Consider the following 25,981-nt stretch of genomic DNA (forward strand, 5'->3'; position numbering starts at 1 on the left):
AGTAGGAGGAGGAAAAGGAGGACTGTGATGGTGATGGTGAAGATGATGATGTGATGGAGATGATGATGATGATGATGATGATGATAATGATGATGATGATGGTGTTGGTGAAGATGATGATGTGATGGAGATGATGATGATGATGATGATGATGATGATGATGATGATGATGATGATGATGATGATGATGATGGTGAAGATGATGATGGTGAGATGGTGATGATGACTAGATGATCATGATCATGATGCAAGTGTTGATGGTGTTGATGATTCACACTGTTTTTGAAACTATTGATAATGGAGAGGTTTTATTATTGAAACTTATAATGTGTTTTATGGTCACTGTGGTGATTACTTTGAAAAGTGTGTCTGGTGCTACAGTTCATTTTGACTTAAGTGTTTGTTTATGATGCAAAATATCCATTACATCTTTATAACCATTTCCTTCCCATACAAAATGGGATACTCCTCTCAGACTGATAGATTGTTAATGTTACTGTAATATTCCCAGACAAATCTATTTATCTTTAGTTTCATATTCCCACTGCATGAGTGCAGAACGTGACCTGCGTCAACTATTGTTTGGCTTTTTTGGAACATGGTAAAAAAAAGTCACTGAAATTTGAACAAATCAAATGAATTTTTTTAAAAACAATAAATCTACACAACTGCAATACTTGGTTTGAAATTCAAAATGAGAATGTAGGGAGTATTTTTCTGTAGCCTAACTGTAGTATATTTCTAGACAAAATAATAAATGCATGAGTTTGGCTTCATACCAACAACCAAGGAAATTCCTGCACTGAGGTTTTATGTTATGCTTACAGATAAGAACCCTATCTTTTCTTGGATAGGTAAAGTATTTTCTCTTTTCCATTTTGGTTCTGTATTGCGTACCTAGATAGATTTTTGGATTACAATCAGTAAGTGTTTTTATGTTCTATGACTTTTTTTTCATGGATTGGGAAATTTTTACTGGAGATTTTAAGTGATTGAACAGGAGTATTTGATGTTACTGTGATAGGTTTATCAGATGTTTGGTGCGATTTTCTTATTGGAATGATTTTTCGGGGGATTTTCTAGTGTTTTTGTTGTGTTTTTAGTGTGAGGCAGTTCTATGATATCAATGTTGTGTTGTGGAATTAATTATTTTCTGTGTTTGTTCTTATAGTGTGTTTTGTAAAAAAGTGTTGATTATGGTTAAGGTAAAATGTTACAAGTTGGACAATTTGTAAAGTCACTTTCCGAGTCATTAAATCTGTTGAAGCACTCAAACATTATTACACAGTCACAATTTGATTAAATATTTTGTGAAAGTAACATGATATAACTGTAAAACTGTTGGAAATGATTATTAGGATAAAAATATGATTGCGAAACACTTCATGTATGAGAACTTGTACGTATAGTGGCTTGTAATATGTATGTGTAAAAGTTTGGGTTGAATTTAAAAATTGTTTTGCGAAATTTCAGTGTAAACTTGTATTTCTGGGCTCGCTGATTTTTGCATAAATCTGAATTTTTCCTCATGCTTTTTTTTACATGGTATTTGAAACTTGTACAATATGCATATACTTGGATAACATAGTGCTCAAAAAGTAGTCTGCACGTCAACGTTCCCATACAAGTAGTGTTTTTTCGCATCGTCTCTATTGTTTAATATTTTCTGTGAGGCAAATTAAACAACAAATGCGCAATAGCTAAATACATTATAAGAACCATAAGTGGAAACAGGAAGTCTTTAAAATACACATAATAATATTTTTAAACTCTCACGCTCAAAATCAAAGTATGAAATGTTTGTTACAAGAAAAAGAAAATAATGCTAAGTGACTCAGATGTATTATTATGCCAGACCAAACAAACAACTACTTTATCAATAGCAGCGTGTGTTAAACTAACCATGAAATGAGTCTGGGAGTTTTTCAACAGTAGCACCCTGGTTCTGCTGACAAAGCTGAACTAAAAGCTAAATTAAGTTTGTTTACAAAGATTTTGCGGGGGAATATTGTGAAATGCATTATTACCCTGTGAAAGAGGTTCATGAAGGTCATGAACTATAGTTCATGAATTTGAAGAAATTCATGAACTTGTTCATGAATATGAAATTCATGAACTCCAAGACAAAATTTATGAACTTAAAATTCATGAATGCCTGAGTTCATGAATAGTTTGGCAGTTCATTAACTTTAATGGCAGTTCATGAACCTCTAAGTGCAGTTCATGACCTTTAAAACTGGAATTCATTTAGTAATTTGGGGTTCAATATTAAGTCATTTAAATTTATAACTTATAAATTTAAGCTTTATTGAATTCATACAAGTTACATTGAAACTTAATTTATTTTAATATGCATACATATATAAGTTTATATATATAGTTAATATAGTTCAAAAGTATAAACAATATAAAACCTTGTATTACATCCTTATATGCTGTTCATTTAAAAACATGAAAACTATTTATGAGACAGGCTGTTCATAAAATTCCTATTTCCTATAATATGTGAAAAAATATAAGGGGCCATTTCAAGCATACACTGAATTTTGTCAATAATAGTTTAGCAAAAATCAGATTATGTCTAATCAAATCTGTTCGTCACAAGTGTTTTGTTTCTAATGCTACTTTAATTTTCTGAAATTTGATCTAGTAATCTTGGTCCATTATTAAACCATGAGGAATTTCGCAAGAAAATGAGGGTCATTAAACGGTTCTTCTGAATTTGTAATGAAACCACATCAGGTTTTTGGACTAATCTAAAGTTAATCTCAAGTTAATTGTACTCTTGTGTGTTCTGAATTACACAAGATCTGAAGAATGGTTTGGATAATTGTGGAAGAAGTAAAGAAGTAAATCAAGAAGCAAGAACAGTCTTTGGACTGTTGGTTGCCAAAACCCCATTTTTTACTTTGGAACTTAAACATGTACCCTGGGTGCATGGGCACCCAAATTCAACCCAACAGCTCATACTTTGGAATTTCTCTTGGGAGTATATAAGACTGACACCCGAATTCAACCTCAGCTAATACTTCAGTACTTAAGAAATACTCTTTGGTGCAGGACAGTCAGGCACCCGAATTCAACCTCAGTTTATACTTCAGAAGTCCTCTTTGGTGCAGGACAGGCACCCGAATTCAACCTCAGTTTATACTTCAGAAGTACTCTTTGGTGCAGGACAGGCACCCGAATTCAACCTCAGTTTATACTTCAGAAGTACTCTTTGGTGCAGGACAGGCACCCGAATTCAACCTCAGTTTATACTTCAGTAGTCCTCTTTGGTGCAGGACAGGCACCCGAATTCAACCTCAGTTTATACTTCAGAAATACTGTTTGGTGCAAGACAGTCACCCCAATTCAACCATAGCTTATACTTCAGAAGTACTCCTTGGTGCAGGACAGACACCCAAATTCAACCATAGCTTATACTTCAGAAGTACTCTGGTGCAGGACAGGCACCCAAATTCAACCTGAGCTTATACTTCAGAAGTACTCTGGTGCAGGACAGGCACCCGAATTCAACCTCAGTTTATACTTCAGAAGTCCTCTTTGGTGCAGGACAGGCACCCAAATTCAACCTCAGCTAATACTTTGGAAAAACTGTTTGGTGCAAGACAGACACCTGAAGTCAACATCAGTTCAAACATTGTGAAAGAATCTGTTTTGAAGTGTGAAAAGAGTTATCCCATAATGATAGTCAGAAACACTTGTCTAACATCACATTAACATTATTAGGTCCTGTCACTTTGTCTGGGATTGATGCTTTCCAGACAAAATAAAATCTGATACTGTCAAATTTATGAGGAATTCTGTTCTCTGGTTTTGTTTCTAGACAAATCAATGTTCCAAGGCCATATGCATTTGAAATATTGTTTACTGATATGTCTGTTGTGTTAGGTTTTAATTCTGGACAAATCAGTGTTCCAAATGTGATATGCCTGTTAAATATTGTTCACTAATATGCCTGATGTGGTAGGTCTCATTTCAGGACAAAACATGGTTTCAAATGCAATATGCCTGTTTAATATTGTTTACTCAGATATGTGCGCTGTGTAAGGTTTTATTTTCTAGACAAATCATTGTTCAAAATGTGAAATGCCTTTCAAATAATTTCTTATTTCTGATATTTCACCTGTATAAGGTTTCATTTCTAGACGTGGCTTTTAAACAATGGTTTCTGGAAGTTAAATTATTGTCTGCTTTGTAACTTGGCTTCATTTTGTGACAAATTATTGTTCCAAATGCGATATGCCTTTCAAAATATGTTTACTGATATGTAAGCTGTACGTGTAAGGTTTCATTTCTTGACATTTCAATATTACATGATGATATACCTTTCCCGCATTGTTTTCTGACATTTTGGCTGGGTAAGATTCCAGACAAACAGCTAGTATAAAGAAAATGGAATAAATCAGAATTATGCCAACAAAAGACAGGTCTTTATGATTGGTGTATGATTTATTATGATTGTAGCTAAACATTAAACATACTCACTGTGGCAATCAGTAAACAAACCTGATTGTAGCTAACCATTGAACATACTCACTGTTTTGGCAATCAGTAAACAAACCTGATTGTAGCTAACCATTGAACATACTCACTGTTTTGGCAATCAGTAAACAAACCTGATTGTAGCTAACCATTGAACATACTCACTGTTTTGGCAATCAGTAAACAAACCTGATTGTAGCTAACCATTGAACATACTCACTGTTTTGGCAATCAGTAAACAAACCTGATTGTAGCTAACCATTGAACATACTCACTGTTTTGGTAATCAGTAAGCAATCCTGATTGTAACTAACCATTGAACATACTCACTGTTTTGGTAATCAGTAAGCAAACTTGATTGTAGATAAACATTGAACATACTGTTTTGGCAATCAGTAAGCATTATATTTAACCCAGATAATATTTGCAATACAGTTTGATATTCAACATAATCTTGATCACTCTATCCTGATGGCCTCCCAAATTTTAGGCAAAAATAAATGTCTACCATACACTAGCATACATGTGATAATATCTTGGGTCGATTCCGGGACACTCGTCGTAATGTCAACGCACACTAGGGGGGTTCGGGGGCATGCCCCGCCGGAAATTTTTTTAAATGGGGAACGTCTGTGGTGCATTCTAGAGCATATCTGGGGCTATTTTAGTCGTTTTTAACGTCGGGAAAATGTACCTATTTTGACTGTCAAGACGTATTTTTTACCTGACATGGTTGTTTTTTTTTCTGCATTTTCTTGAAAAAATAAAACCACCAGATATTTTCCCAGGCTTTAAATGAAGTGCTAACCAGGAGGATATGCAGTCTACTTTCGGTTTCATCAAAACAGGAAATAAACAACTATACGGGCACCTGTTTTCCCGCGCTTTTGAGAACATGCGTTACGAAATATTTATTTTTTCATCACATTTAAAACGTTTGCAATTAATGACACACAATATTTTCCAGACGATAAAGAAGATTTTTAAGTCGATGAGCTTTTTTCCGTTTGGAGATGCATATAATTTTGATAGAGACGTGTCAACAATCAGCTGTATAAAGCGATCATGTGACTTACCATGGTCACGTGATTAAAGCACTCTATATAACCGTCTGTAAACCCCATATCGTCAGTTTTATTTCGGCGTAAAAATACGTAAAAATACACACGATAGTTCGGAAACGGTCAAAACACTAAAATTCCTTGTTTTCCGTGTTTTAATTTTGTTTTTTTTACTCATTTTGTCACTTTCTTTGAACTTACCTTCATGCTCGTTTGTTGGTAAAATGTGTGAAAAATATCAATTCATCAATTAAAAGCTATCATTCATAAGACCAAACAAATCCATATGAAAACAATGAATTAGTATACAAGAACCCTCCCCCACTCGTTAAGCACAACAATAGGCCGATAGATCAATTATCGGGTGATTGACGATGACCTCGACGACACACGTACCAATTAACGGATTAGTGTCAACATGTCCTGTGTTTTACGACCAGTGTCCCGGACAGGCAAAATAGCTGACTTACAATGGTAAAATTAAGATAATCGATTCCGATTCCGAGATTTTTTTTTTCGTTTTTTTTTTTATGACTTTCCGGGACAAACATGCACCCTCCGTGCCTCCGTGACAGAGATACGATTTCCGGGACAATCCCGGACGTCCGGGACGTTATCACATGTATGCACTAGCAATGTTGAGATGACCCCTCAAAATGGAACTATAATTTATGTATTGTATTGAAATGACCCCTGGCTGCACCTGAAAAGGTCTTGTAAAGACAGAATGGGATGATGTTTATCAGTTCATGCACTGTCTGTTGCTAATTGACTGACTCAGCCACATTGCTTATCAGTGTGCAAAAACAATAACTAAGATTGATAGAGAGTGGGCTTAGTTGGACCAATGAGGGAGGAAATGTTTTCACTGAAAAAAGAAAAAATAGTGTAGAAATGGAAGAAAGTTAAAGTTATAATGTATTAACAAGGAATACATAAAACAACTTCTGAGAGCAGGAAGTGCCAATTGACATAGTTTTGGTGTTATAAATTTGTCTTGCTTCATGGATGATATTATTGTTGTAAGGTGCCATTAATGGAATTACAAAGGTACTCAAATTAAATAGTGTATTATAAGTAACAAGGCATGTATTTCATTTATGCTATGAGCTAATAATTCATATAAGAACTCAATTGCTTACAGCTAAAGATTCAATGTATATGCATGGTTGAATGTTACAATACTTTAACATGGTTTAATGTCTAACATGGTTTAATATCAGTTTATAATAAATATCGCTGTAACAATCCTGAGAACATTTCTCATGGTGTATATATCAAAATCGTTAGGAATCTGGAGTTCTTCCTTTATAATTATAAATAATCTCACATGTGTTTGAAACAAGTTGGAATTTATACAATAAACATATTCCACATGCTTGTCTGACAGATACTGTAAACTGAGGTAGTTCTTCGGCTATTTATTTTAGGAAATCATTTTCAAAAAGTCAGGAATGTGATTTGTCTGCAGGTTTGCCGATTTTCGCGAATCCGTTGGCTCCAGAAACCGTTTAGCGCCCCGCCCCCCCAACCTCGAAATGGTTTTACTCTCTCACTTAGTTATTTTCAACTAGACGAACATTATGCCTCCTCGAAAAAGCAGTCCAAAATCAGGGAAAAGGTTGCTAAACTTGAGGTGTTTAGCATTATATCAACCGTCAGAACACAGTGACCAGCCCCTTGTTTTGAAGAAACTAAAAAAAATTGCTTTGCCTTTGGCCTAACATAGACACAAACAGCTGGTACAATATATACTATGAGGCAGCCCTATAGTGAAAAGTTGTACAAAGGTATCATTTGGCCAAGTATGAACATTTAAATGATTTGATTGGTTAGAATTGTTTGGATAAATATTGACCAATCAATGATTACTTGATAGGTTAAATTAAAGTTATAATGGAATAAATTTTGAATAATTTTGAAAAAATGTTTTGGTTTAAACTTTGACCAAACCAACGAAACGAATTAATAATACAGTTTTAAACAATTTCCAAAACAATAAACATTTTGGATATGACAAATCCAAAGCATTTCAGCTCATGATCGACAGGGCAATTCTGTGGCTGGAATGTTTCCTAATTATGGAAATTGCAGCCTGACTATTTCCTGTTTACAAGTGATTCTATGTCATGCACTTCTGTTCAGCTTAGACATTATTGTTTTCTTTTAATTCTGGTTATATATCTCCTGATAAAATATGGGTTTGACATAAGAAAAATTAAGGGATTTGTTTTTGTGTCGTGCTGTTATTAATATTTCGAATCATTGTCCGAAAAGTATTAGCTCAAATTTAACAAAAATATCATCATAAAAACAAGTAGAGATCACTTGAATTATATTCCAAAAAAAGTTAAAGTTGAAGATAAATCGAAGTTGTTTTTTGGAATGCAAGATTCAGTTCAATCTTTAATGTTTCATTTTGGGGGGGGGGGGGGGGTAACCAAAAAGTAATGAAATTTGATTTTCCGGATAATACAAATATCCGTCAACTATCATTAACTTCAAAGGATTTTAATTTGTGTAAATACTGTACTAGGTTTCATAGTAGACTGTATTGAATTCATTGTATGTCAATTTGTTTTAATTTAAGAATTACTAAATGATTTACTCCAGATTGCCAAAAAAAATCAAGTGTCACAGCTAGATGTTGAATGTATATAAAAAAAACAACAACATATTAATGGACAATTGAGGTATTAATATGGCTACTATTACTATGACAAAATTGGACTTAAAATAGAAAACATAATAGATGACCATTCAAGTTATTAATATGGATATTATTACTATGACATGGACTTCAAAAAACTTTGAAAAATAAAATGAAGTATTTATAACTCAAGTTATGAATATGGACACTATTCCCTTCCCTAAATTTGCCACCAACTTCCACCAAATGCCACCCAAATCCATGGCAAATGGGTGGCACTTGGTGGAAAATGGGTGGCACTTGGTGGAATATCAAGAATTCCACCAACTGCCATGAAATTTCCACCCAACTGGAGGTGGCAGTTGGTGTAAAATTGAACTCAGTTTTTTTTTCATGTGGCACTTGGTGAAAAAGTTGGACTTAGTTAATTTTTCATATGGCAGTTGGTGAAAAAATGAACTTAGTTAATTTTTTGGGTGGCATTTGGTGAAAAAAGACTTAGAAAATCTCAAGAGTTCTGTAAAATGGAACCATTACTTATCATGATGGAATAATAATAGAATTTACGACAGTTGCTGTTCATGCTGCTGTTTTAGCATCATTACATATGCTACTATTTAAAACTAACTGGTAATGTTGCTCAGGTTATACTGATGATGATTACGATGTTGGTGGTTCTATTGATGATGATTATGATGTTGGTGGTTCTATTGATGATGATTATGATGTTGGTGGTTCTATTGATAATGATTATGATGGTGGTGGTGGTGGTGGTGGTGGTGGTAATTATGATGATTGTGGTGGTGGTGATTATGATGATTGTGGTGGTGGTGGTGGTGGTTGATTTTGACAATTGTGTTGTTGTTGGTGGTTCATTGTGGTGTTGGTGAATATGATTGTGGTGGTATTGGTGATTATGATGATTGTGGTGGTGGTGATAGTGATCATGATGATTGTGGTGGTGGTGACAACAACAACATGTTGTTATTGATGATGATGATGATGATGATGATGATGTTGTTGTTGTTGGTGGTGGTGGTGGTGGTGGTGGTGATGATGATGATGATGATGATGATGATGATGATGATGATGATGACAACAACAACAATGTGATGGTGATTATCATGATCATGATAATGATGAGTTAAACTAAGTTTTCTGTGTACATGTGCTCTGTTGCTATTTCCCCAAAGGTACAGGGATGCATTAATGTTTGATTTAAACTCGGAATGACCTCTCTGCTGGAAAATCTCCTCAAAATATTTGAATCTTCTGACAGTTACTAGCATTAATTTTGTGGAACTTTGAATAGTGAGAAAAAAATTTGTGCAGTTTTGTTTAATAAAATGGATTGATTATAAGGTAACTGTTTTTTTTATCATATTAACATCCAAAAAAGATCATGACTTATCATTTTATTTTATTTTTACACATATTAGGCTCTTTGTCTTTGTTTAAAGTTTGACTAAGAGATAAGCTTTATGCATGTACTGTCAAGTATGTTTCACTTTATTCCAAAATAATTGACAAATACTCAGTCAAGCAATGTACTAAGTTTAAAAATTATCATTCAATTTGTACAATGAAGTTGAAGATGTATAAAGAAATGTTATACACATTTTTTCCAGACAAAACCCCCCCATAAGGATGACAATGTACTTGGACAAGATTCTAAGACCTTTTTGGTAAATATTTGAATATTACAATAACTTAAATGAAGACTGACCTCATAGTTTTATCATATTTTATTAGCTTATACTTATTTAAAAGTGCTAAGTGCTATGAAGGGTGAGATAAACAATATTGAATGCCAGTCAAGAAAAGATGTAGAAGATGTATATGATCTAAAGGGTGTGTGTGTTTTTAAGAAAAATCGTTATTGGTATTGACAAAGCCTTGGTGTAATTCATGTTGTTGGCTGCATGATTTTGAAAAAATAAAGATATTAAAGTGAATCTTGGTGTACACATGTTTCCAAAGACATTTGTAGAACAAATTGTAGAACAAATAACATTCTTCTGTGAGGCAAACCCTGTTATATTGAACAGATTTATTAAAATGATCGCTTTTTTCAGAAAGAAATATGAATAGGGGACTTCTATAGCAGAAGAAGTATAGCCAAACTTGCAGAAAACAACAACCGAATGACTGCATCACTAAAGGAAAGAAACAGGTTATTGACATTTCAATATTCAAAATACCAAAACCGGTAGTTAAATTAACTTTTTACCTGTATTGTCATTGCTAATACAACAGACAAGTGCTCTTGTAAAACATATTTGCAATGATTTAATGTATGAGGCTGAATTCTATAATTAGTTATGGTATATCATTTTGTTGTTATACTTGGTATTAATCTGGCTAGGCCCAAAGCTGAAGAAACTTATATAAGAGTATGTTTTTAATGTTGTCATTTTATTTATGCATCTAATTTTGAAATATATTTTGAATAATGATAGCTAAAATGAAACCTCCAAAATAAATAATACTAAAACTGTTTTCAGGATTTCTCCAAATGTAGAAATGCAGACAGCTCTTCACCATCAACTGTGATCCTTTGTAATTTTGTGTACATATGAAACTAAATGACTGCAAAGAAATGATTTTTGTTGTTCTTAGGTTGTTGTATGCATACTTCATAAATCCCATGATTTTATTTCCACCAAGTGCCACATAATTTCCACCAACTGCCACATTGGCATGGCATTTGGTGAAAAAAGATCAAAGAAACTGAACGTGGCATTTGATGGAAAATTGTTCCAATACTCCACCAACTGCCACCTTGGGGTGGCATTTGGTGAAAAATTTGCCACCAACTGCCACGTGGCATTTGGTGGAAAACGTTCCAATACTCCACCAACTGCCACGTTGGGGTGGCATTTGGTGAAAAATTTTGCCACGTGGCATTTGGTGGAAAACGTTCCAATACTCCACCAAGTGCCACGTTGGGGTGGCATTTGGTGAAAAAAATTGCCACGTGGCATTTGGTGGAAAATGTTCCAATACTCCACCAAGTGCCACGTTGGGGTGGCATTTGGTGGAAAATGGTGAAAAATTAGATCAAAGTCCCATTTTATTCTGTTTTTCATCGTTTTACACCAAGTGCCACCCGTTCCAATACTCCACCAACTGCCACCCATTTTCCACATCCAATTCGTGGCAAATTTAGGGAAGGGTTACTACGTTTTGGACCTAAAATGAAACAATGAACATTCAAAGTGCCTATTATAATAACGTCACGTAAGTTATTAAATGATCCCGGATTTGTCATGATAGATGGACTAAAATGAAACGATGGACAATCCTAGCTCCTACGTCAGTAATCTGACGAGAAATAGTGAAAAAGTTATGAGGAATAAAAGCAACAAAGCCATTTGGAGGTTGTCTTTTGAGGTAAGTTAACTTTTTGTTTAAGGTTATAACTTAGTAGCAGGAAATAATCCTAAAATCACTCAATTTTCTCACAGCTGTACTGTTCGTTTTACGGTAAAATAATTAAGTATATTCTGTTATTATTTTTTTTAAATATTTACAGGGCCTAGACACCAGATGGTCCCAAAATCAGCAAATTCATAACTTACACAAGGCAAGCTTAGACTTGTCAATACTAGCTAGTATTAGGCCGATAATACATCATTTTTTTGTGATTAAAAGAATATTAATTAAGTCGCTGTCTCAGCTGAGTTAATCTGTTTAAAAGTAGCGCATAATGGTTTCCCAGTGTATATATGGCATGTGTATTTAGCATGTCACGTGACTCAGTACCGATACGTATACTGTCGCTTTGATTTACGAGGTAGACAAACCCAGTAAATTTCGAATTGGAAAAAATTACTCTTAACTGCAAAAGATGCTTGTGTCGTATGCAATGTGATACATCGGCAAGTATCAAATTCAATGTGGTGTACACAATGCAGTGCTCCAGCCAGGATTTGAAAAGGGCAGGGTGGAGTTTTGAAAAGGGCAAGCTACATGAGTCGTGTAGGGGCGTTTGGGGGTGGTGGTGGGAGGGGTCAATCCCTGTCACAAGGTTGTTTTTTTTTTTTTTTTTTTTTAGGGGGGGGGGGGGGGGGTCTGCCCCTAGAATTTGTTTTGTTTACATACTCAATTTAAATCATTTTTCATGATTTTTAGACTTATACAAAATGGTGTTGTTGTTTTTTCTCTAAAATTAGAAGGGTGTGTTTTAATATTAAAATTTGTTTTTTTTGTCTGTGGTAGTATGATTCTACTTGTCTGGAGTCTTCTTTAGTGCAATGTCACATATTTCTCCTAAAAATTATGTAAAATGAAGAAAAAAACAAACACAGTTAAACATTTGAAGCAATCAAATAAATAGATACAAAAATATATATATATATGTTGGAGACGAATCTTAGTTTGGTACGATCGCGATTGGGAACGAATGTTACATTCACCCTGGCTGTTATTTGATTGTCTTTGGTAAAATAATGTTTAATATGCTGATTTTTTAGAATAAAATGACAATAAAAATCACTTCCCTGGTTTAAAAAATCACTTATAAAACAGAGCATTGATAAAATAACTCCGAAAAATGTTCTGACAAAATGGCGGTTTAGGCGAATTTTGACAAGATCGTGGACATGGTAAATAAATGCTACATAAAACATCAACATATTTTTGTGGGTAACAAAGAAATCTTTATCATGAATATTTTAGAAATTAACTTTCAAAACTTTTACTGAAAAGGTGATGTATTTGATTGTGTCAGCGCCACCTTTCTTATGTTTACAAATCGGCAGTGACCGTCTGCTTCAAATCAACAATTTTTAATTAAAATGGCGAGTATCATCAGTACAATACAATTAACAATTATTTTTAAAGATTTGTGCTTGACAACTCTTTTCACCATCCCTTCACATTTTCTATCGCATTTTATGAACTTTCATGATTGAATGAACGAGTTCTCAATGTATATTCTGATTGGCTGACATTAAAAAGCTCCGCCTCCTGCCGATGTTCCCGTATTTGGCTCTTCCTAATAATTGGATTAGAAGATTACAAATTATGAAAATACACAGGTCGTCTGCTCACTACACAGATACACACTTAGCTGTCATATGACTTGGACAAGGCACATGGGAAGATGAAAAGGCAGTACGGCATATTTTAAGCAGACAATGGGGGCATGGTGACACCTAGCGGGAACACTATTATCATAAGTATTACGTAATTTGTCTCAATTATGACAGCAGATTAAGGGCTGCTGCTCTTTCATAATGATTTCAATAGTAAAAAGGGCACTAACGGAATAATTGGCCCTAATAGAGTATTTGTGAAAAGGGCACTATTCAAAAAAAGGGCAGGGCGGTAAGAAAAGGGGCACGGGCGCTGCGCCATTGAAAAACGGGCTAGCTGGAGCACTGCAATGATATCAATTTAATGTAAGTTTTTGAGAATTTTCTTTTTTTCTTGCAATTGTATCATCTGGTGTTGTAAGTCCCTACAAAGATTAAAATGGTGTTTTCCTCCTGAAATAATGGAAAAGAATAGATTAAAAAACAACACAAGAAATGGAAAAAGGTTGAATAAACAAGAAAATGGAATAGACATGATGGAAACATTAAATGTTAACACCCCTCAGAAGTGAAAGTCTTTCAACTGTCAGGAGAATGATGCCTGTAGCTGATAAGCCCAGATTCACTCCAGATTTTGAAATGATTCACTGTGATTAACTGGGTGATAATTTCAGCACTCAGTCAGGTGCTTTATCATGTTGTATGAATTATTTATTGTACATAGCTTTTAGATGGAATACTGTAACAGAACAGATAATACATTGTATGTGGTATGGTAGAGCAGAACAGAATATATATTGTTTGTGCAAAGTAGAACAGAATATAAATTGCATGTGTGATGGTAGAATAGAACTTAAATTGTATGTGCGATTGTAGAACAGAACAGAATATAGATTGTTTATGTGATGGTAGAACAGAACATAATATAAATTGTATGTGTGATTGTAGAACAGAACAGAACATAAATTGTATGTGTGATTGTAGAACAGAACAGAACATAAATTGTATGTGCGAATGTAGAACAGAACAGATAATAAATTGTATCTGTGATGATAGAACAGAACAGAATATAAATTGTTTGTGTGATGGTAGAACAGAACAGAATATAAACTGTATGTGCATTTGTAGAACAAAACATTTAGTGTTTGTGCATTGATGTACTGTATATTGGGAACTGTATAAGCTTGTAATATCACTTACTCTATGGATTTGAGCCCAACATAAATGTCTTTCCCTTCGTTCAGGCATGTCAGAAATGACACCATTTTGCTTGATTCCATTGTTCATTAGCTTAAATAAATGCAAAATTAAATAAATAAGAGGCTAAAATTATTTGTTAGCTCATTGGGCTCCCACCCACATTTTTAGGTGTTAGCAGGGTTCGACACTAACTGTAGTCTGAGACGTAACCATTTCTTTGGTAATTTTAAAGCCGATACCAAGAAAAATTCTTATCTACTTATTTAAGTTTTGAAAAATTCCCCCTCCCCCCACGTGATTACTAATTCTTTAAAACTATTGAATTTGTATAATTTATAAACTAGGCATTGGATGTGTCTTGAAAAATGTTTTTGTCAACTTTCATATTATTTTTAGACTACCAGAATTAAGATCCAGTAATCTGGCGGGCTACTTTGTGAATGATATTAATGTCTTACCCTGCGGTAGTTAAATTTTCTTTACTTCCTTAAACTCCTTAATTCTTTTATAAAAAAAAAGAAAAAAAATGACAGAAGACGGGCTAAAAACAATTTGGGTTGATTTTTTTCTCTGTGTGTGTGTGTGGGTGTGTGTGTGTCAGAAAATTGGAAATGCCAAATTTATCGGGTCTCTAATTAAAAAATTGTTGCATAAATTCCTGTTACTGTTTTCGCAGGAGAATCACACAATTTCTATGGACCGGCTGCTATATTCGTGTGTAATTATTGTAATGCCCATATTTGAGATAATTGTTATGGTAATATCTGCCAGCGTTGTATTCCTAATGGGGCAATAATTCATCTGGTCTTTTGCGTTTGGTAGGATCATAGAATATTATACATGTCAAATGTATTAAGTATCATCATGCTGAATGTTACTGTAGATGATACAGCTATGATTGATGCTGCGCGGGAAAATGATGAGAACAACAGGGTAAAAACTTTAAACCTCGGAGTGATCTCATTTATAAGAATTCAGGGTGCCGTCCGAAACGGATGATTCAAATGGCAATTGGGCCCTGTTGGAATTTGGAAAAAAAAAAGTAATTTTTTTAAGGATTGCTTCTTATTTTTTGTTGGTTCATGCAATTTGGAAAAGTGTTTTGGAAATTTTGCAAAATCGGGGCCTAATATAGCATTCAAACTACATGAACGTTCAAAGAAATTATAAGAATCAATCCCTTATATTTACATTTCCCCTTTTCATTACTTTGTGTTTGATGGCAACAATGATTTTGTTTGTAATATTTTTTCTTTCATCAATAAAGTAAGCAAGATTTTTAATTTGTGTTTTACATATGCATGAACCAAGTCTTTCTTGTAAAACACAAAATGTTGACCGGTTCTTGCAAATGAATGCAAATTTTAACATACAGAAAATCAAGTGTGAATGTAAATATATATAGCAGAATTATAGGTAATAGCTGGTCGGTAACTTTCTGACTATTTTACTATTTAAGACGGTTCAATCGAAACTTATTGAGATCACAGCATTATTAAGACAATGTATTCCGGTTTTTTTTTTTTTAGGAAACTACATCAATTTATTTCAAGTCCATTGAACATAAGCTTTTAGTCTGCGAACTATTATGTTGTAAGGGAGTCAACCCCCACTCTATTTTCTGTAGATGGTCAAAATTGGACTCTTAAGCTTATTCGGTGTTTTGGCATGTTCATAAGTTCAATAGATATACACAAAATCAATGAACAAAACTTTGAAAATTCGGCCCTTTTATTGTAATTGGCCCACACAAAAATTAAGCCTGCACTTTTTTTTTATGTACATGCATTGCCAAAATTGAACTCTAACATACTTAGATGTATTTTGTGGGTAAAATGTTAAAAACAATAGAATAGTCACGCTGTGGAAGCTATGTTTGAATTAAATAGTGTTATACATGATATATAGCTGGCAGTCTTTTTTACATAAATTAAATAAACAAAGTGAAAACATTCAAAGTGTATGACATTGAGGTCATTCTTTTTTATGATTGTCTACTGATGAAGCTATTAGCTGCTAAAAGCCAATTAAACCTTAAGATATGATTTTTTTTTAAATAATTACATGTTGTGTGATTGTTTTATAGATAGCTGGTTTTAAATTTAAGTAACCACATTTGGCTGAATGTTTTTGGCAATGATGAAGCCAGAAAATGTTCCTTTGTGTATGTTAATAATGTTTTATATCTTCAGCCATGAAAACCAGGGAATTAATATTACCACTGTTACCGAACTTCAGTGTTGTTACGAATGCATGAATTATTTATTGAACTGCAAGTCTTTTTTTAGAGATTTCGCAGAAACTTTTTCCAAAAAAAATGGTCTTCAGTTCCGAGTGGAAAATTAATCGCAGCTGTATCAAGGGTATAATTTTGACAGGAACCTCTAAAAGGCATTCAATGAGTATTGGTGATGTAATTTCGCTTCCATTTTGGTTTCCATGCATTGATTTTTGGCAGTGTGTCGATTGTTCCTTAGAAATTGCTGGTGTTTGCTTCGTCTTCATGTTTTGTTTTCCGGAACAATTTTTTGTCTTCAGGGAGCGTTCCTTAGAGTGCAAGTGTTGTTTTTTGTTTGTTCGGAATATTTTAAGTGTCTGCGAGACTGATTCTGTTATATTCTCTTTACTTTGTTTGGATGAGTCGATATTGAATTATTTCTCTGTGGAATATATACGTGCGTACAATATAAATTTGGGATAAATTTGTTAGGAGAATGTGACTTTTGTCAAAAAATTTAATTACTTTAAACAAATACAGTAAAGTCATTTTCGGTTGTTGTTGTTTTTGAAAAAAAATAATGAGAATAAAAGTAGGTATTTGCTCAACTTTAGTATTGTTATGTCATAGTTTTATCCTGTATTGCAGGTTCTGTTTCATTTTATATCTTTTAAAAAAAGAACAAATGGCAGGTTTATGCCATATCATGATATCATGTCATACTTTTTAGAAAGAATAAAAACAATGTGTTTAATCACTAACTTCTTAATTTTTAACCAAAAAAAAAAAAATAACGATCTTTGGAACATTGCACTATAGTGAAAATGCAAATTAAATGTCGTGATATTGGAGAAGATATTTATTGTCATTTAAAGTAATTAGCCCAATTTGCTCCTTTTTACTTTGCAGTAATTTTGCAAAATATTCAAACTGAAAAAATAGAAGATATACTAGTTTTTGTTCTGGATATTAATTTAGATTAATTAATAGCGCTTTGTGAATGTAATAAGGGTTTATCTTTTTCTTTTGTTTAATGTCACTTAAACCATAATCGCTTTCAACAATGAACATGTATATTTTCAGCCCGTTGATGACGATGAAGACTTTATAATCGACCAGCACGCTGTGGTGGAGAAAAGTCAGGAACAAACGAAAGAACAGACAAAAGAACAGACAGAGAAACCAGTAGCTGATAGCAATAAACATGTAAGTGAAATTAAAAAGAAATCCATGTTAGAACAGTTGGTAGTGAATAAATTATTTTGTGACTGATCACTGATTTAACATTTTAAAATAGGGAAAAAATGAGAAAATTAGCTTATGGATGATATATAACCAGTATTTCCCTTTGGAAGTTTTAGAGGAATGTCAGTAATCATGGGGTTGGTCAGGGAGGGGTGTGCCTTCCCTTTTGTAAGAATTTGTTTCTCATTATATCCTTTTAATAGTTTAATCTGAGGTGTTTGTTTCTGGTTCAATGTAAACAGGAGAGTCACTGGTTACTTAATGCAAGACTCATTAAATATGCTTCAGACTATCTGATTTTGCTTCTAGGTGCCTTGGCATACATATCCCTTAATATTATTGTTGATCCAAAAGCTTTGTCATTTTGCATAGACAGGTTTTCAGTTCCTATAAAATGAACATATATAAATCATGCTAATATTTTTTTTTTTTTTATTAAACCTATGTTGAAGTAATGTATAACTCATTAAATCTGCACAAATTCAACACCGGGGATAGTCATCCCTTGGATATCCTGGCTGCAACATCCATATTGTCATCAAACTTGACTGTTGGGACACGGGCCGTAACTGACAAGTTTTATGACATGTTCTGGGTCAGGATTAAGCATGTTGCCTAAATTAAAGCTAGTCAGAATACCAGCTCAGTGTTGGAAGTGATTCTGCACAGACACCTCAATTGGACAAGGTTGAAATACTGCATATAACATATATATCACACCTATGGCCATCCATAGATTGCATGTTTACCACTGCAGATACTGTATGAATATATAATATTCTTTTCTAATAAACATATTTTTGTATGCATTTAAAATTTGGCCTTGACTAACTTTCAGGTAACTATTACGTAAGGTGAATGTCAAGGGTATACGGACGTCAGAGATTTGTCATAATTGGGCCTCTTTTTCTTAATATAGAAAGTCTTGACTCACTTTTAGGTTGAGTTTAAGCTCAAGGTCAAGGGTATGCACGACACAGGAGTCATAGTTACTCCTTCCTGAATATAAATAAAAAAACTACCTTGACCTACTTTCAGGTTGAGTCTAAGGTGAAGGTCAAGGGTATGGACGACACACAGGAGTGGCATGAAGACCCTATTCCTGGGATGGGGGCAGAGCAAGTGGTTTCAGAGAGTGAATCTGAATCCGATTCCGACAGCGAATATGGCCGACCAGGTACGATTTGAGTGTAAAAGTATTGAAGAGATGTCAGCAAGTTCTTTTTTTAGTGTGGTTTAAATCTGAACAATTGTCTGAGATATTGTTATTCTCAAAGCATTATGAAGAATAGCTTTAACATCTGAAGCAGGTCACATCTTTCTTTATACTTATGTTTTGATTCTTCAATGTCATGTTGAACTCTACGGTATCTGTGTACTGTGTTCTTCAGTGCTCAACAAGTCTCGCCTTTAAAGGCATTCAACTTTCTTTAAAAAAAATAATATAAAAAAAGAAACTACATTATGAAGTATCACAACAATATAAAACTAAAATTCAAAATCAGCCAATTAAACTACTCCTATACAACAATCTAAGAAATGAGGTTGCTTAGGTCGAAAAGATCTATTTTAAGATGTATTTGTTACTTGTGCATACAGTTTAAATAGTATTTCCATTCTAAAATTATAAATGGACATTCCATATGGAGTAAAACTTCTTAATGTAATTAATTTTTGTCACTATTTTTTACAATTTTCTTTAAACTTGAGCACTGATTATGTTATCAACTGTACCGTTCAAGAAGTGTATTTGTATTAAATCAGGTTTTAAGAAGCATTTAGTTTTAATTTTAAACTTTTATATTGGTTGCCTTTAAAATGTGTGTATCTTTTTCATATTTGTTTCCCATTTTTGTGACATTGAGTAGAACAGCCTATAGCTGGCAAGTATAAAAAAACCCATGAAACTTGTTATTACAGTTAGACCAGACAGTTTGCTAAATGGAGCCCGGCGAAAGAAGAAAATAGCTGCGACCAACTTATTGAGCCCGGATTCAACGGATGCCATGCTTGAAGGTGTTGATGACCTTCCTACCCCAGATGACCTTGACACGCCTGATGACCTTGAAGGCGAGGGTCTGGAGTGGGAAGGTAGGGTGATGGGTATTATAATGTGATGTACTGTATTATAAGCGTATAATTGGAGAGAGCTTGTATTGGAGCAGTGATCGGATAATGGTTGATGAGTACTCAACATCAGGGATAATTGATAATGAGTGTATGTTCAATAAATACATGTGTTTATGTATATATCCAAAAAGGATACTTCATGTCAACGAATAAGATAGGTATTCATACTAGGTTATGATGTTAAACATAAAAACAATTTGCTATGGCCTCATTCGAGGGCTGTGTGGAAACAAAAAAGGTTGCTTAAGTTCATTCAGAACTCCTAGGCCATTTTCCTCGGATGTATATGGACTGTTTACAATGTTAGAATTCTTTACATTTAGATATGCTGCAAGCAGATCACATACTTGTAGTAATTTCAATTTAGAAGTTAAACTCTTGGGAATCTTAATTATTTATGCAATTGTTCACTTCACTGGCAATTAATTTAAAACTAGATATGATAATTACATGTTAAAACACTACAATTAATTAATACTGTAATTGAACATTTTGCAAAATTCTTATACTGATGTACTGGCATACATCATACATCCGAGGTTGTTTGAATGGGAAAATGGCCGAGAGTTCCGAATGGCTAATGCTCTGACTGATCAACATTTATTAATCTGATGTTTGGTAGTAACAGAATTAAACTCGGCCTTCAATGGTCTACATGAAATAGATGCTTTTATTTATTGGAAATCCAGCAACCAGATTGGAAAATAATCTGGGACAACTTCTAAAAGGTGTGCGGTTTTAGAAAAAAATTTTTTTAGAGTATTGTATTATAGGGTGTGGGGATTTAGAAAAATATAGTATTGTACTATAGGGTGTTGGTATTTGAAAATATGGTATTGTACTATAGGGTGTTGGTATTTGAAAATAGAGTATTGTATAATAGGGTGCTGGATTTTAGAAAAGAGGTAGAGTCTTAAAAGGAATGTACATGTTTAAGTATAATTAACTGTAAAACATAAGGCATAGGGTTGTAGATTTAGGGTATTATAGGGCATGGGTGACGAATACTCAAGTTTCCCCCACACCAGACAGAACACTGGCTCTTAGCCATTACAAGCTTAAGTATCTTATTTAATTAAGCTGTATCAGTAATTTTTATTCACTTAAACATGATATTACATCTCTTAAAAGTCTCAGCACTCTATTAAATGAAAATATCACATCAAAATTATCAAGACAAACAAAATATGCTAAGGCGTATAATTTTCTTTATTTGTTACCCCTCACCTGATCGACCCTATTTTTCCCCCGATCCTTCACTTTATTTGCCGAAGTGTGGATTTTTTTCCCAATTTTCAATATGTATTTTTTATGAGTGAACGTTTTAAAATTGGACCATTTTATGTTTAAAACTTTCTCCAATAGCATCTGTCTATACCCTGATATGTATAAGTTGGTTTGGTACAGTAATCCGGGTTCTCCCCAAAAAAAGAAGAAAAAAAAGCAATGCCTACCTTCCAACCCCATTTTTATGAGATATCGGTGAAAACAAATAAACTTTCTTTTGGCCGTAGCTTGTTATAAGAGACTAAATTGTTCCTGAACTTTGGGTCATACATTTAGTACAATATTGCAATATATTGTTTCACAATCGTTGTAAAACAAATGAGCTGAAGAAATTTGGAATTGAAACTAAAAACATAATTTTGGTCTACAGATGAAACACCATTGACCCCATCGGAGCAGAAGAAGTTTGTAGAATACATGAGTCGAGATGATGAACAAGAGAAATATGAGAACACTCAGTTCCGGAAAGTGGAGATAGCGGGGAAGGATTACAGGGTGGATATGAAGGTCATCGAGCCGTATAAGAAGGTCCTGTCTCACGGAGGTAGAAATACCCTTGTAAACATAATTTAACCATTTGCCCTAAAAAGAAAAGGTTTGTCTTTGGTTACATGTCTGACCCTATAGACCCTTTATATTTTGGACATGTAACCAGATTTAAATCTATTTTTTTTTGAAGGCCTTTCCGTATTAGTCTTTTATGCCAGGGCTTTTTCTATAGTACCCACGGGTCTGACTATCGGACCCATTCCCAAAGCAAAATATAAGATATTTTTCCCAATTTTCAGAAAAAAATCCCAATCAAAAATTATTTTTTTTAGAAAGTCTTTTTACATGTACTGGATCATTATCAACATCATATCAATTATGTGATGTTAAGTTTTTTTGATAATTGAATTCGGAAATCATTGATTTTCATCACATTCAGACATCTGTATAAAATATTATCTGTCATGATCGATTTATTGCAATAGATATTTACACCCAAGGATTGATATTTCAGCCATTTTTGGTATTTTAAAGGGAAATAAACTAATATAAAACCATTTCCTAATTCGCTGGAGACTAGACAGCTTTTTCTTTTAACTGTAAAATTTCCCAATTTCGGCATTTTCACGACGCAAAATTTCCCAAAATGTCTAGGGTCTTTTTCCCAAATTGGGCAGAAAAAGCCCTGTATGCTTAAAATAGAACCTGTGATCGCAGCATTTTTTTCCACAATATCAGAGCGAGTATTGACCCCTTTACAAATTACCGAAGAATTTGTATGCAATGGGGGAGAGCGGTAACATGCTTGTATCAAGAAAACAATGGGCTGATTGTTCAGAACTTAGTTCAAGTTAACAACTTCATTAAGGACTTCACTGTTGACATTTAAACGTTGAACTAGTTAAACCAACATGTACAGCTGAAACACATATTTAAACAATCTTGGTTGGTTCCATGTGAAAGATTTCGTACTAATGATATTTAAGTTCACAAGTGTATCAATTAAACCTACAGAGCAATAGAGATTTGAAAGTTAACAATGATTTTGTTAACAAAATTGTTAACTTAAAGTTCTGAACAATTGGCCCAACAAATGTTCTGTTATTACAAGACAGCTGTTCTCAACCAAAACCTACACTCTATAGAATTCAAATGCATATTTTTTTTGTATCTTAAATAAGTTGACATTCTCTCATGTGTGTTACTCTTGTAGGTTACTATGGCGATGGACTCAATGCCATTATCTTGTTCTGTGGTTGCTACCTGCCGGACAGAAGTAGAGGCGACTATAACTATGTGATGGACAATCTTTTCTTGTAAGTATAAATAGTAAGCAGGAGCTACATGTACTGAATTAAATACATGTAATTGTTTATAATTCTAAATGTTTATTAACACTCTTTATAAAAAAAAAAAAATTCAATTTGAATGCACATTCAAGTTCAATCCTCACAAAACTATAGCAAAAAAATGAAGACATGACACTATAATAATTTCAACTAAGATCTTAAATTGTTATAAATAAATAGGCTCCTGAATTCTAGTTTGTTATATTTGACTTTTCATAGACAGCTACATGTACAGTCCCAAAACTGTATTTGATGATTAGAAATCGACAGGACTATGCTCAATCAGTCAGAATCAAGCAAGGCTTTCAAGGGTATGATATTTTTTTCATAATTTTAGGTATGTGATAAGCACACTAGAGCTACTAGTGGCGGACGACTACATGATCGTGTATTTCCATGGGGCCACACCTAGAAGGCAGATGCCGAGTTTTGGTTGGCTGAAACGCTGTTACCAAATGATTGACAGAAGGTAGGTGGAGTTTTGAATTCCTCTAAGCCAATACGATTAAATAGAGTCATTTGTTGTGATATTTGATTGGTAGAAACGGCACACACCAGAAATTTGATTGTTATGTGGAGCTTTGAATTTTGTCAAACCCTTCAGATAAAGCAGAATTTGGTTGACATATTTACTTGGTTGAAAATGCTGGTTACTAGATGATTGACAGAAAGCAGGTGGAGCTTTTAATTCATCTGAGTGGATCATATTGAGGAGAATAGTTTGTTGACAGATTTAATTGGTGGAGCTCTGAAGTCATCTCAGCTAATCAGAGTGAGCAAAATAATTGGTCGACAGATTTGATTGGCAGAAATAAGTAATCAGATTGGTGTTGTCTGTGCCGATTCAGTTTTAACTGATGACATTATAAAGGGAAAGAGAATCATTGATATTTAGCGTTGATACTTGATAATCAAGTTTAAGCATTCCATTGTACTTAAAATGCGGCTTTTCTGAGTATGGAAAACCTTAAGACTTTGATTATTATCACCAATGAGTAGTAGATTGATTCTGTTCTGTTCAATATGTTAAACAATGAAAAACAGAAAAAGGTTGTGCAGTAAAATCCCGAATTGGGTAGTTTGTGGCCTACTGTGAAATATATTCTACACATGAAAACAGCTTTAAGTATCTGAAATCAAGAGGCATAGGAAAGGTGACATCTTGTTTGTGACTTATCGACTTTAAGACCTGTATTCGCTTGTTAAGGCTCCGAGGACTCTTTATATTGGTTTATAAGAAAAACTTCGAATTCTTTCAGATTACGGAAAAACCTGAAGGGTATGCTGATGGTCCATCCAACCCTGTGGTTGAAGACTGTTGTGTTAATGACCAAGCCGTTTATCAGGTAACAGTTCTGTCTTCAAGGTTGAAAGAACTGATTTGTTAAAATAACAATGTTTTTTTTTTTATGTACCAACGTTATTAATCTTATCTTATAACATTTATCTATCCAAAACCAAAGGAGCTGAGAATTTTCTTTAGCCTTTTGTTTGTTTTTAAAACATTGCTGTTAAAGTCTTATAGTATGTGGCTTAAGTTAAGTCTTATTATCCTTAACGTTAGCTTTAACTTTATAAAAGCGTATTGAAAACACAAGAAGTTATTTCGTTTAAATACAATGAAAATTATGAATGAAATCCAGCAACAGTAGATAGCAGATATGCTTTCTTATTAGATGTTGTGTTATCCTCTCTTCACTCAAACTATTTACATTTATTCCTTTTACAGTTCCAAATTCAGCTCTAAATTACGGATTGTGAAGACGCTTCATGAGTTGGGAAAAATCGTCCCCATGGAATATATATATGTGCCAGATCCTGTCCAACAGTATGTGGTTTATTGTTTTTTAGCTTTTATGATATTCCATGATCATGCAATATTATTATTATTCCACTTACTTTTGTATCACTTTTAATTTCAGAAATAAATTTAAAAGCCCTTTTTAGATACAGAACAAAGAGTTTTTGTCAGGGTGTGATAATAAATTTATTTCAAAATATCTGTGGCTAAAGCAGGCTTGCTTTTTTGCACTGACATATCATGTGTTATGAATTATGTGTTTGTAAAGTTGAATTACATGTAAATGATGAAGTACAAATCTGTTACTTCTTTACACACTTACAGTGTTAAACACTCCCAATATGATTATATTTTCTTCAAAATATTGAATATTCCTCAGCATACATAATACCTTCAACCCTTCATCATATAATTACACTATGCACTCTTTCCAAGAAATACGCATACTTCAATCCCCATACCTCACAATCGCACACCCCAGTTTTCCCCATATACATTACAGGTATGACTCCAAACTCCAACAGCAGAGGTCATCGTCCTCTTCAAGCAGTACCACCCCCCTGTCTCCCCCTCCCTCCTGACAATTACCCCTGTGTAGGGGCTGTAAACCAATGTGACTGTGATACATGTACATAGAATGGTAAGTTTGTTAAATATGTTAATCATGAAATACTCTCTTTTATTGCATACAATGTATGCAAAATTAATTCCATATAATATTATATTTAGTTTCAACATTATATATTTACAACAATTGTGAAGAAAGTTATGATAACTTAGAGTAAGTCACAGTCCTTGGCACGATTTTGCACAAGAGTGTGGTCTTGTGTTGTTGGGAAAACCGAAGTATCCAGAAAAAACCCCACTTGTCCAGCTTGGTGACCACTAACCAAATTCATGTGTGCCCAGGCTGGGAATCAAACCGAGAAGCGAGTGCGCTAACTGGACAACCATATATATTTCTATTGTTACCATTTAATATCGGGTGTGTGAACTGATTAATTTTGGATTGTAAACTTCCGGG

At 33.8% G+C, this 25,981-nt stretch overlaps 1 protein-coding gene across 1 annotated transcript in view; it reads left to right on the forward strand.

Moving 5' to 3' along the window:
• The window catches only part of LOC128221254 (uncharacterized), a 122,381-nt gene that overhangs the window by 91,207 nt on the left and 5,193 nt on the right, over window positions 1-25,981 (forward strand). Inside the window, exons 12-20 of the mRNA XM_052929793.1 lie at window positions 17,740-17,862; window positions 18,940-19,078; window positions 19,822-19,992; window positions 21,689-21,862; window positions 23,021-23,123; window positions 23,494-23,625; window positions 24,416-24,502; window positions 24,886-24,984; window positions 25,460-25,597. Coding sequence (XP_052785753.1) covers window positions 17,740-17,862; window positions 18,940-19,078; window positions 19,822-19,992; window positions 21,689-21,862; window positions 23,021-23,123; window positions 23,494-23,625; window positions 24,416-24,502; window positions 24,886-24,984; window positions 25,460-25,538 — 1,107 coding nt within the window. The 3' untranslated portion in view covers window positions 25,539-25,597. The remainder of the gene's footprint in view (window positions 1-17,739; window positions 17,863-18,939; window positions 19,079-19,821; window positions 19,993-21,688; window positions 21,863-23,020; window positions 23,124-23,493; window positions 23,626-24,415; window positions 24,503-24,885; window positions 24,985-25,459; window positions 25,598-25,981) is intronic.

This window comes from Mya arenaria, chromosome 16 (assembly GCF_026914265.1).
Source record: "Mya arenaria isolate MELC-2E11 chromosome 16, ASM2691426v1".
NCBI classification, from domain to species: Eukaryota; Metazoa; Mollusca; class Bivalvia; order Myida; family Myidae; genus Mya; species Mya arenaria.